The sequence below is a fragment of the Lynx rufus genome, unplaced genomic scaffold (genome assembly GCF_022079265.1).
Source record: "Lynx rufus isolate CCGP_SWC_20201006 ecotype Redwood Valley unplaced genomic scaffold, mLynRuf1.p SCAF_24, whole genome shotgun sequence".
Taxonomy (NCBI): Eukaryota; Metazoa; Chordata; class Mammalia; order Carnivora; family Felidae; genus Lynx; species Lynx rufus.
The window spans coordinates 13050513-13063266 of NW_025814839.1; the positions used below are offsets into that span (position 1 = coordinate 13050513).

The 12754-nt window shown below is 51.9% G+C and overlaps 1 protein-coding gene across 6 annotated transcripts in view; it reads left to right on the plus strand.

Annotated features, from left to right (window-relative positions):
* Positions 1–12754, plus strand: part of UBE3B (ubiquitin protein ligase E3B) — a 53219-nt gene that overhangs the window by 24363 nt on the left and 16102 nt on the right. For all 6 annotated transcript variants that reach the window (XM_047087972.1, XM_047087971.1, XM_047087975.1 and 3 more), the window contains 5 exons: positions 118–289; positions 1859–1977; positions 2582–2696; positions 3780–3879; positions 9579–9698. In XM_047087972.1, coding sequence (XP_046943928.1) covers positions 118–289; positions 1859–1977; positions 2582–2696; positions 3780–3879; positions 9579–9698 — 626 coding nt within the window. The remainder of the gene's footprint in view (positions 1–117; positions 290–1858; positions 1978–2581; positions 2697–3779; positions 3880–9578; positions 9699–12754) is intronic.

Genomic DNA, 12754 nt, shown 5'->3' on the forward strand with positions numbered 1-12754 from the left:
TTTTCACACCCATTAAGTGTCCACTAATAGGAGTGTTTTGTTCCCCCAGCGGATAGGAGAAACCGTGACCCAGATGGTGCCCCCACCTGAAGCTTGGGTTTCTCTGTCCTTTTCCAGGACTCACTTACCTTGATGACCTGCTCCCCAAACTGTGGGCGTTTATCTGTGAGCTGGGGCCCCACGGAGGGTTAAAGCTCTTCTCGGAGTGCCTCAACAATGACACCGAAGAGTCCAAGCAGCTCTTGGCCATGCTGACGCTGTTCTGTGACTGCTCCCGGCACCTCGTCACGTAGGTTGACTGCTGTGGGGCCGAGTTCCTCTCCAGAATGTGGAGAAGCCCAATGACAGTGTCAGGAAGGAAGCAGTTGCTGATGTGATTGCCGCCATCCTCTGGACCCGTGTGGCAGGGTCATTAGGAAAATTAGATGAGAAAACATTTTCAAAGTAGGTGGCACATAGTTGGGGTTCAGCAGTTCTTAGTTCCATCCTTCCAGGGGAGCTGGTTCAGTCCCACTGAGTGTGGGCTCTGGGATTCTCCCAGAGCTGGGTTCAAATCACTGCTTTACCATTTCCTTGCTAGGTTAGTAGTTACCTGGAAAGTTCCATAGCCAGAGTGCCAGGATGCAAATCCTGGGTGGGCCACTTCCTGAGACACCCCGGGCAAGGGGGCTCCACCTTTCTGAGCCTTTGCTTCCTCACCTACGAACGGGAACAACAGTAGCACGTGTCTCTGGGCTCTGTGGTAAGGATTGCAGGAGATAAAACACACAAAGTGCTTAGCACAGTCCCGGACACTTAGGAAGGGCTGCGGGCTGCAGTTCTTGTCATGATTATCGACTAACCCTAGGCGAGTTGCTTAACCACTCTGAGCTTCCTTCTTCAAAGAGTAGAAATGGTTATCAGCCATCTGATAGGGAGTACATGAGAAAAGGAAAGTCAAGTTCTCAGTGCAGTGCCTGGCTCAGAGTGGGGAATTAATAGATGTGAGTCCCAGTCAGTGCTTTTTTTTTTCAGCCTATGTGTCTACTTGTGTGTTTGGTATTCTTTTAATTCCACTTTTTCCAAAGGTTGGTATAGAATTATGAGAATGGGCCCCGTCAGGCAGTTATGTTCATGGTAGAAGACACTGGGTGGGAGGGGATCAGGGACACAAGGTGACAGATTGGGTAAGAACCACAGAGAGAGGTGCTCCGTGAGCAGTTGGAGGCCAGGGCAAGGGTAAGACACCCTGAAGGGCCGGGTCTAGGACGACCCAAGAACGAGTCATGCCCTAAGGTGAACGGAGCAGACTTAGGAGATTTTCAGGTAGAGCTGTATCTTAAACAGTTCATTTATTCACACATTCTTTCAAACATTAGTTCATTCATTCCCTCATAAACACTTCTCATGTACCTACTAACGGTCACTAGTGGCTGCTGCAGATGCAGGGAAAGATTCTACAGCTTTTCTCAGTGGGCACACACACTCTATCAAGATTTCTTGATAGGCGTGGATGGAGAAGGTGTCACAGTCAGATCCTTATGAATAAGGAGAATACAGAGGGAAGCCTATTGTTGTTTTCCTCTCTCCGTTGTGGTTTTAAATTTTTCACTATGGACAGTTTCAAATTAATAGAAAGTGGAGAGAAGAGTAGAAGGATCCCTCAAATGCCCATTACCAGCTTCCACACTCATCTGCACGTGGTCGCTTTTGCTTCACCTCTGCCCCCAGCTGCTCTCCCCTCCAGGTTCTCCTGAAGCACATCCTACCCATCAGAGCTTACTTCGTGAGCTTCTATTCGTCTAGTAAGAGGTACACATCTCGTCGTTCCCCCCCTTTCCTCCGTGGGAAGTTGTGAATAATTTTCCATCTGATTTAGGATCCTTGACGACATCGAAGTTTACGAAGAACAAATTTCATTCAAACTGGAAGAGCTGGTCACCATCTCCTCTTTCCTGAACTCCTTTGTGTTTAAGATGATCTGGGATGGGATCGTAGGTAAGGCGAAGATGCCAGCCGTCGTGCTGCACGCGGGGAGGCCACGGTCTGGAACATCAACTGATGCCTAGCTTTATCGCCCGTCACAACCAATTGCACAGGCACGTTTATTCACGTAATTGGAAGTTGTACTTCTCCTGTCTGCGGCCTCTTAAGATAGTAGGTGCAGATATGGAAGTTTTACATCTCCCTTCAGGAAATACGTGTAGGTGTGAAGGATTATTAACGATGATGATTTTGCCCTGGATCTCCCCTTGCTTCTTTGAGTTGATTTCCGTGAAAAGAGAACATGTGTCAGGGCACGCTCCAAATCAGAGCTCACCTCCTAAAGTGCTTCCAGTTTGCTTGGTACAAAGCTCCTTAGATTAAAAAGGTCCTTTGGATCAGCTGCTAGTGGGAGGCAGACAGTAGTGATTGTGTCTGAGACGCTAGGGTCCTGCAAACAGAACGTACCCAGGGCGCCTTTTATTCTGTCGATTCCACGTGGACTCTAGAGACCTTGGTGGGGGCTGGTGACCGGCAGAGACAAGACGCCATCCTCCTGGCTCCTCGCCAGCCCTGACCAGCTCTGTGTTTGCAGCTCTCCCATTTCTTTGACCCACAGAGAACGCCAAGGGGGACACCTTGGAGCTGTTCCATTCTGTCCACGGCTGGCTGATGGTGCTGTACGAGAGGGACTGCCGGCGGCGCTTTGCCCCCGAGGACCACTGGCTGCGAAAGTGAGGAGCGGGGCCGGGCGAGCGGGTTTGTGGGGGCCAGGCTCGCGCTCTGGGGCCAAGGGGTCTTCATCTCTCCCTCATCCTCTGTCCCCCTGGGAGGACAGACCGCCCAGCGGTTGGTGCCTGTGAGGATGCGCTCACCCTGAGGGTGGTCAGGGCTCAGTAATGGTGACAAAGCCAGGGCATAGTTAGCAAATGGGAAGAAACTTCTTGTAGCTGAACTGAGCAGCAGGTTATGAGAGTTCAGTGGTGGTTTTTATCAACAGAATGAGCAGGATGAAAACTACAGCCGGCCTTTTGGGGGTAGGGTGGGGAGATCCACTTACAACAACTAAGTGTAAGATGTCTGCAGTTTTGTTTTGGTTTGTTTTTTTTTTTAGTTTGTGTATTTTTTTTTTTCAACGTTTATTTATTTTTGGGACAGAGAGAGACAGAGCATGAACAGGGGAGGGGCAGAGAGAGAGGGAGACACAGAATCGGAAACAGGCTCCAGGCTCTGAGCCATCAGCCCAGAGCCTGACGCGGGGCTCGAACTCACGGACTGCGAGATCGTGACCTGGCTGAAGTCGGACGCTTAACCGACTGCGCCACCCAGGCGCCCCTAGTTTGTGTATTTTAAGAGAGAGAGCAAGCAGGGGAGGGGCAAAGAGAGGGCGAGGCAGGATCCCAAGCAGGCTCTGTGCTGTTAGCACAGAGCCTGTCTCAAGGTTCGGACTCATGAACCGTGAGATCGTGACCTGAGCCGAGATCGAGCTTAACCGACGAAGCTACCCAGGTGTCTGTCCTAAGATGTCTGCCATTTTTTATAAATGACATGTCAGCTCTTATGTTGTGGCACTAGAGTGGGGTGTGGCGGAGCAGAGAGTAGGTATTTTAGGCTTTGCAGCCAGAGGCTCTCCTTTGCAAGAGCCCCAGTCTGCCGTTGTGGCGGGAAAGTGGCCAGTGACGGTACGCGGTGGACGGATGTGGCCGTGTTCCGCCGAAACCTTGCTTACAAAAACGGCAGCAAGCTGGAGCTGGCCGCGCCTGCGCTAGAGAGCTGCTGTCCTATGATAACCCCAAACCCATGCCTTTCTTCCGAAGGGACCTCAAACCTAGCGTGCTCTTCCAAGAACTGGACAAGGACAGAAGACGGGCGCAGCTGATCCTGCAGTACGTCCCTCATGTCGTTCCCCACAAAAACGTGAGTTGCTCTCAGAGCCAGGCCCCTGTGCGTCTTTGTGCCCCGCCGCATGGCACCCGACTCGCCCCCTTTGCTGTAGCAGTTGGAGAGAAAGAAACGAGCTCGTTCACTCTGCAAATGTGCACGGACAGTGGGTCTCCATCTACACCAGGTATTAAGCCGAGTACAGAAACTGAAGAAAGTATGCACTGGCAGTTCTAGCAGGTGGGGGGCATGTCACAGGGATGGATGCTGGGGGAGCCCAGACAAGGGGGCCAGGCCCAGCTGGCAACAGGGGGAAGGGAGTCAGGAGAAGCTTCCAGTGGTTAAAGGCCCGGGGGGTTGAGAATACGGTGCTAATGGAGGCCCGACGTACGGTCTGGCTGCGGAGGATATGAAGGAGAGCCAGGAAGCTGAGCGGGTTTGTAGGGCTTGGAGCTGGAAAGACCCTGCAGACCAAGGGCAGGAGCTTGGGTTTTGGCCAGAGCCGTTGGAGCGTTATCAGCTTCGGGGGCCCTTGGTCAGAGCTACGCTTTAGAAGGTTCCTTCTGGCCATGGGACGGAAGACCAGCTAGAGGCAGAGGTGTTATGGGAGTGGAGAGACGATAGGATCAGAACAAAGACATTCAGAGAAGGAAAGGAGGGATTCAGGTGGTGGGCGGGCTTCTGGCTTGGGCTCCTGAGCGCTTGGGGGAGTCATTCCCTGGGGTAGGGGCGCAGGCTAGAGGAGGTCAGCTTTGAACAGGCGGCACAGGCGTGCGGTGTCCGCCACTCCTGGAGGCCATCGGACAGTGGGGCTGGAGAGAGACACTGCACGTGGACAGCACCCAAATCTGACTGCATCCATGGCCACGGACAGGGTGGTCAGGGAACTGGGCGGAGTCAGACAACCAAGGGGCCTGTTGTTAAGAGGGCCAGCATGAGGAGAGGACTCATCAGAGGAGGGAAACCATCAGTGTGGTGTCCCGGACCCGAGAGACATGAGAGTCTCAGAAAGGGTCAGGTACAGTGGCCAGAGTGTCAGGAAATGAGGGAAGGTGCTGCCCATGTCCCTGGTCTGTAGTGAACACTCCAGAAATGTCTGCTGGAACCCACAATGATACTGTGCTCCTTCAGAAGAGACTCTTACGGTCTTTGTGTGCCTCTCTTTCTTTTCCTTTTTCTTTTTCTCTTTCTTTTTTTTTTAAAGTTTATTTATTTTGAGAGAGAGCACAAGTAGGAGAGGAGCAGAGAGAGAGGGAGAGAGAGGATCCCAAGCAGGCCCCACGCTGTCAGTGCAGAGCCCAACCCAGGGCTCGAACCCATGAACTGCAAGACCATGACTTGAGACGAGAGAGTCAGACGCTCAACAGATGGAGCCACCCAGGCGCCCCTCCCTTTTTTTTTTCTTTTTGGACAAAAGACATTTTTAGAAAAAAGCCTAAGTCACATTTTTTGTACATTGAACCTTAGTTTTCAGAGATACATATTCCTCGCTGCTGTTTGATATTGTTTTGACCTTGATGTTAATACTCGCAGTTGCCGTTCTTTACCCTCAAGTAGTGATTTGCAAACGGATGTGGCTGTTTAAATTCTTATTGCACTTGATAGCAGAGCCTCTTAGAAATGAAGGGAACATGGGGCGCCTGGGTGGCTCAGTCGGCTGAGCGTCCGACTTCGGCTCAGGTCACGATCTCACTGTCCGTGGGTTCGAGCCCCGCGTCGGGCTCTGTGCTGATGGCTCAGAGCCTGGAGCCTGTTTCAGATTCTGTGTCTCCCTCTCTCTGACCCTCCCCCATTCATGCTCTGTCTCTCTCTGTCTCAAAAATAAATAAACGTTAAAAAAAAAAAATTTAGAAATGAAGGGAACTTGTGGGGATTACTTAGCTAAACGCCTCCATCTGGGGTGGGAGGCCCCCGACAGTACACCTGACCTTGCCTCAGGTAGAAGGCCCGGAGCCTTGCAAAGCCAGCCATTGTATTGCTTTACTCTTCCCAGTGATGGGACGTTCTTCCTCACCTTAACCTGATTTACTTCTGTGTAACTTCTACTCTCTGGTCCTTGAACAGCCACTCTAAGTGGAATCTCCAAATCTTCTGAGATGTGCGGACAACTCTCGTTTGCTTTCTGGTCTTCTCTGTGCCACAGGTAGCATCCTTCCCCTCCCCCCAGCTACTCCTTGGGGAAGTGGCTTCCGGCCCCCCATCCCCTGGGCCTCGTCCAGTTTGGGGCAATCTAACTGAAAACGCAGCACCCTGCCCTGGCCCTGCGTGTCCGTGAGGTCAGCCCTGGACCATAGCACTCCCATCCCTTGTAGTCTGGGATTGCCGCTCCATGTGTCTGCAGGTCACAGGCGCTCTGGTGGGGTGACCCTGGGTTGTCACAGGGCATTTTAAGTTTTTGAGAAGAGCACAGTGAGATCCTTTGGACACCATGTGGAGCACCAGCTCGAGCTCACGATTTCAACACTCCTTTCGAGGATGCCACTACGCTGGGTTTTAAAAACAAAACTCAGTTTTTGTTTCAACATGCATGTATTTTTATTTATTTATTTTTTCAACGTTTATTTATTTTTGGGACAGAGAGAGACAGAGCATGAACGGGGGAGGGGAAGAGAGAGGGGGAGACACAGAATCGGAAACAGGCTCCAGGCTCTGAGCCATCAGCCCAGAGCCTGACGTGGGGCTCGAACTCCCGGACCACAAGATTGTGACCTGGCTGAAGTCGGACGCTTAACCGACTGCGCCACCCAGGCGCCCCTCAACATGCATGTATTTTTAAAATACGAAGCTCTTAGCACATAAATACTTACCAAGTGGCTAGGACCCTCGCTACCTCGTAGATGGCACTGTAAGTATTTCTTTTGACCTAGGAGTGCCGTGAAAGTCATTACTGAGTCTGTGGGGGTACTGAGAACAAGAAGTCTGAGAACCTCTGAGATTAGTTGGCATGTCTTGGGGACCAGGCTATAATCTAATCCTCACTGTGTGTTTTTTCCTTGGGGAATTGGGGAATTGTGCTTAAGATTGCCATCCAGGCTTTTTGTCCTTGGTTCAGGAACTTTTTCTCCTCTCGTGGGGACCCTTCCCAATCCCCTGGCACCTGTCCTGACCCTTTTATGGTCTCAGCAGGTACAGGAGGGCATCTGAGGCTCAGTATGTCATAGCAACGAGGCACTGTCCCCTCCTGGGGGGGCACGTACTGCCCTCTCTCGCTGGCATGCTCTTGCCAGAGCGCACAGGGGGGTTATAGTCTCTCCAGGCCTGCCCGCAATCTTGCGCCTGTCATTATGGCATCTGCCCTAAACACCAGAACTCTCCCTGTTCTTGATCTCATTCACGTGGGCGGCCCACAAAGCTGTTCCTGCTTCCCTCAAAGTTTTTCAAGGCCTCGGCTCCGCCTCGTTCACACACACAGCACTTTCTTCTCTGCACTCTCTTACATTGCTTTTACGCTTTTATGTGCAGCGCATCCCCGGACTGGGACTTGAGACCTTCTCTTTTGTTCTGGCCTGGAAGGCCTGGTGCCACACGGGGTGGGCAGTGGCTCTGTGGTGTGGTGGCCCGTGTGTGAGTCCCGGGTTTGACTGTGGTCCCTGTGTCCACCAGCTGTGTGACCTTGGGCGAGTCAGTGTCTTCATCTGCAAAATGGAGACAAGGACCCTTTCTCAGATGTCTGCTGCCGTCGTGAGGCCTCTCATACCATTGAGAGCTGCGTACCGTTGTCCCAAACCCCCTTCACGCCCCGTGGAGACCAGAGCCCCACACAGTCTTTCCTTGACTCCTGCCATTCTCACGGCCACCTCTGCACTTTTAGTTCTGTGTGGGCAGTCTCCGCCCCATATGGGATTAACCCAGGTGGGAAACTCTTCTTTTAACATTTTTTTAAATGATTATTTGTTCATTTCGAGCGAGAGAGAGGCACACACAAACGAGTGGAGGGAGGGGCAGATGGAGACGGAAAGAGAAAATCCCGCGCAGGCTCCACACTGTCAGCTCAGGGCCCGACCACAAGGTCACGACCTGAGGTCAAGTCAAGAGTCAGACGCTTAACCGACCGAGCCACCCAGGTGCCCTGGGAAGCTTTTCTTCTGCCTCGTGTTCAAGTCATGCTAAAGATTTGGAGTGAGAGCAAACAGTCGTGCCTCACGGCCCCACACAAGTTAAAGACCTGTTCTGGAAGTCTCAATTCCCCCTGCACAGACAAGAGACATGCCAGTGCCCTTCATCCCCGTCACAGCCTCCCTCACTGTGGCTCCGTCTATCCTTCCTTTCCATGTTGTCCTGGAACCCTGATACTATCCAGAGCACTTCAGTCCTTGTTTCTAGGCTGGTGAACCAGCCACCTCAAGCAGCTCCCCTGAGAAGTAACCCCTCTGCCAGATACGTTCCTCCTCCTCCTCGGGAAGCCGTGGGCAGTCACTTTTCCTGCTGCAGCCGTGTGTTAACTTCGTAGTCAATGAAATGATCAAACGTAAACACACGAGCCTCTCCTGTATATAGTTAGCTCTTGTTACCGTTGTTGCTGTTACCATTCTGACTGTTCTTATTGTATTTAACAAATCCTTTGACATTTGAGGGGATTCCCATTTTTAAACAAAATCAGCAGCGATTGGATTTATTTCTTCATTCAGCAGACATCATCAGAGTGCTTTTACAGCAGTGATTCTCAACCCCAGGATGGGGCCAAGGGTCGTGCTCTCCTGAAAGGGGCTTATCAGAATCTTGACCATGGGAGAGAGGGTTCTTCTCTAACAGTAACTGAGAAATATTACGGGGGGGGGGGGGGGGGGGGCCTATGGTGTGCTTGAAGGCACAGAGGAGGCTGATAAAAGGTCAGGAACCTTTATTCTGTGGGATCATTTTTTGAAATTTCTGACAATGAAAAAAATTATCTTTGAAATGTTTCTCTTTTTTAACTCCTAACATTGATTCCCTTTAAAGCAGGCATAGGTGTATAAAGCAGCCTCTGTAACCTGTTCTACCACCAGGTTTTTATGGTGGCTTATTGACTGAATGAGAATGATTTTCTCTCAGACCATTCTTTTTTTTTTTTTTTTTTAATTTTTTTTTTTTAATGTTTATTTTTGAGAGAGAGAGTGAGACAGAGTGTGAGCAGGGGAGGGTCAGAGAGAGGGAGTCACAGAATCGGAAGCAGGCTCCAGGCTCTGAGCTGTCAGCACAGAGCCTGATACAGGGCTCGAGCTCATGGACCACGAGATCATGACCTGAGCTGAAGTCAGACGCCCAACCGACTGAGCCACCCAGGCACCCCATTTTTTTTTAAAGCTTATTTATTTTTGAGAGAGAGAAAGCACGAGTGGTGGAGAGGCAGAGAGAGAGAGAGAATCCCAAGAACACTCCACACTGCGCAGAGCCCATTGTGTGGCTCAAACCCATGAACTGTGAGATCATGACCCAAGCCGAAGTCGGATGCTTAACTGAATGAGCCACCCAGGCGTCCCGGCTTCCAGACTATTTTTAACCGGACTGTGGCTGCAGCCAGACCACTCTTTCTGGGGCCTTTCTTCCTTGGCATGTACTCAGCTAGATTTCTAATTCCCAAGGTTGTTTTGGGGAACGTCTGCTGTTCTCCCCAGACACTTCTGACCTGTAGCATCTGTCAGAGCGTCCCGTTGTGGTGGCCTCTCGCGTGACTTGTTTCGTTAGTCCCGTACAGCGTGTCTTAGGGAATCATCCGTTGTTGACCCAGTTCCTGGTCTCACCTTTGCTCATTTCAGAGAGTTCTCCTGTTCCGAAACATGGTTACCAAGGAGAAGGAGAAACTGGGGCTCGTGGAAACCAGCTCAGCCTCTCCCCACGTCACCCACATCACAATCCGACGGTCTCGCATGTTGGAGGTGAGAAGCCCGTCACAAAAAGGTGTACTCTGTGAGACGGGGGGGTTTTTAATGGATGATCTATTGCCTGTGAACTGTCCTTGTCACCTCCTGGTCTGATGACCCCGAAATCGAGACTTAGGGAGCGGAATGGGGCCATGTGTCCTGGGATCTGCTCTGAAGAGCCGCTTGATTAAACATGTCCTCAGTGTCGGGAACCCGCAGTGCAGTGTTTCCCTTCCTGTTCCCCATGCGGGTCCCCCGGGCTGGAACATTGAGCACTGTGCCTCTTTGCGCAGGAAGTGCCACGTGCAGGCATTCTCGTGTCTGTGCAAACTCCATTCGTCCTGGCAGGCACTTTGCCCAGACTCCCAACTGTGAATGTGGAGGCTGGAGCGTAGGTAGTAAGTTTACTGAGCCATACTGGGAAGTGCATGTATTCTAGAGCTAGGAGTTCTTGGTAGACATGAACTTGGGAGGAACAAGTGAAGTGGCTCACCTCAGCCAACCCAGTGTCCACGGTTGCTGCTATGTGGCAGCTTCACGTGTGCCAGAAATTGGTGCCTGTCCTCAGAACATGTCACCTCTATATGTCAGAAAATTGTAATATATTGATTCTGTTGGAACAAGACACCAACTACCGTCTGCTGGAACGTTGTTACAATAAACATATGTAACTGCGAGGTCTGCGTTGTGTGTGCCATACCCTCCCCCAGGGTTGTGCAGTGCGGAACCTGCCCAAACGTGCGGATCCCACCAGCGGTGGTAGAATTGGTGACTGAGTCCCAAGCCCACATTCCTGGAAGAGGCTGGGCTGGGTTTATTTGCCCATGCTTGCTCTTCAGACCTTTTATCTCGCTTCAGCCACGTTTCCTCATTAGCCTGTTCTGCAGCGGAGGGCAGTCGTGGGATCTCAGGACAGCGCGTGGCCACGTAGCCAGCCAGCGGCCACAGCAGCAGCCCTTCCTCCCGACACATTTTCATTTTCTCCCTTGGGGGATTCACGCTCCTTCCTGGAGAGCTGCTTTCAGTTCCCTCCCGGCCACTGGTGACTGACACTGGGGTCTGCTGGGGAAAGGCACCATGTGGTAACCAGGTGACGGTTTTGACATTCTTGAAAGTAGAGGTAAGAAATGTAAGTGCCTACAGGGACCCTGCTGGTCGTGGGAATGGGTGAAGCCGGCCGAGTGTGTCCACGCAGGAGCATCTTGTTTGCATGCTGAACGACAGGAATCTTCTTCACTTCCCTGGCTCCCCCCACCCTGCGCTCTCTGAAACACAGCCCGCAGTTTAGGTCACTACTTAAGAAAAAGGACCCCACGAGCGAGTGGATAAATGACACCTGGCGTCCAGCCTCATTGTTCCCGAGCAGTAAGGAGGGGTGGGCAGGTGGGGAGCACGTGCCCCCTAAAGGAGACCGCCTCCACCCAGTTCCACCTGACTACTTCTGTGTGGGGAGTTAGGCTACTTCTGTGTGGGGACTTAGGCTTCGCTATGCTCTGGGTTTTTAGAAGGCCAAAATGCGGGGTTTTGTGTGAGATCCCCAGAGCTTTTATGTTGGGTGCTAATGGAATTTGGTAATGTGCCTGGAAGGTTAGATAACACCTGTCTTCCCGGCAAATTCAACCTGCGGGCCACCAGTTTGCAAGCTTTGCTTTGACTCCAAGAAGAGAAAGACCGAGTGGGTTTAGAAACTCCCTCCTGCAGCACTTTCTTCGGTCGCACCTGCACGCTCCTCCCCCGTCCCTTAACATCTTCAGTCCCACTCAGACGCGGCCAGCCCTGACGTGTCACTTCCTGACAGTCGGGAAGTCTGGGGTGCTAGGGACTGGTGCGCCCTGAGAATGACGGAATCCCCAACTCCCTCAAGCGTCCTTGTGTATGGGAGAGTCCCCTGATGTCCCCGTTACCCTGGGCCTGCTTGCTCCAACACAGCCTCCAGGGATGTCTGAGGAGGGATGTCTTTCTTAGGTTTTAGGCCAAGTCCGCTTTCCTTTCCATATTCCATTAGAGTCTATCTCGTCATGAACCTGATTACTGTTGTTCATATCGAATTGGGAAGGGGAGAGGGTCATATATTCAGTCACTCTAGTCATTCTCCTGTGGTGGTTTGGTGGTTAGAACAGGAGCGTGCAGTGGCATTTGCTGGATTTGGACACAAGGGGGCATCACGAAGCCGATATTAGCCGCTCCTGGGATATCCCAGGCTTTTATTCGGTTCCCTCTTCTGTGGTTTGTACTGAAGGCACTGCCTTAGTACCCCGCTTCCAGGTGTTAGCCTGAAGTTTTGCAGGAAGGTGTCCCCTCACAGATGGTGAATGGGGGCCGGGACCCTAGCATCTGAGAACCAGGAGGAACCTTAGCCATACTCTGCCCAGCCCTGTCCCCTCACTCTGTCAAAGGCAGAACTGAGGCCAGAGAAGTTACGATTCACAGTCAGCTCCATTCAGGTGTCAGTGGGAGAGCCGTGCCTGGGAGCCAGCTCTCGTCCCAGGTCAGGGTCTTTGAGATGCAGTAGAGAAGAGGAACGCCCTCCTCCGACCCACCTCCCGGAAGGAAGGACAGACGCAGGTTGAATCCTCGTGTGATGCCGCCAGTGCCCGGAGGATGTGGGGTGCAGCAGGCAGTTAGGAGGCAGCTGGCAAATTCCTCCCTATAGCCCTTCAGAGAAAAGGCCAACGTGGGGCTGGTGAAGAAAAACTGAGGGGCGCCTGGGTGGCTCAGTCGGTTAAGTGTCCGACTCTTGATTTCAGCCAGTTCATGATCTCATGGTTTGTGAGATCGAGCCCCGAGTCAGCTGACAGCACAGAGCCTGCTTGGGATTCTCTCCCTCTCTCTCTCTGCCCCTCGCACCCCACCCCTTTCAATCATTCAATCAATAATAAATGAAAAATGAAAAATAAATAAGATTTGACTCCAGCGAGCATTCCTTAAGTACTTGCCCTGTGTTCAGCCATGTGCTAAGTGCTTGCCCAGGACACCATCTCGTTTAATCTGCATGATACTGACACCCCTCCTAATGGGAAGTAAAGCTAGGAGGCATCATTTCAAAGCAGGATGGAGGAAATCCTGCAAGC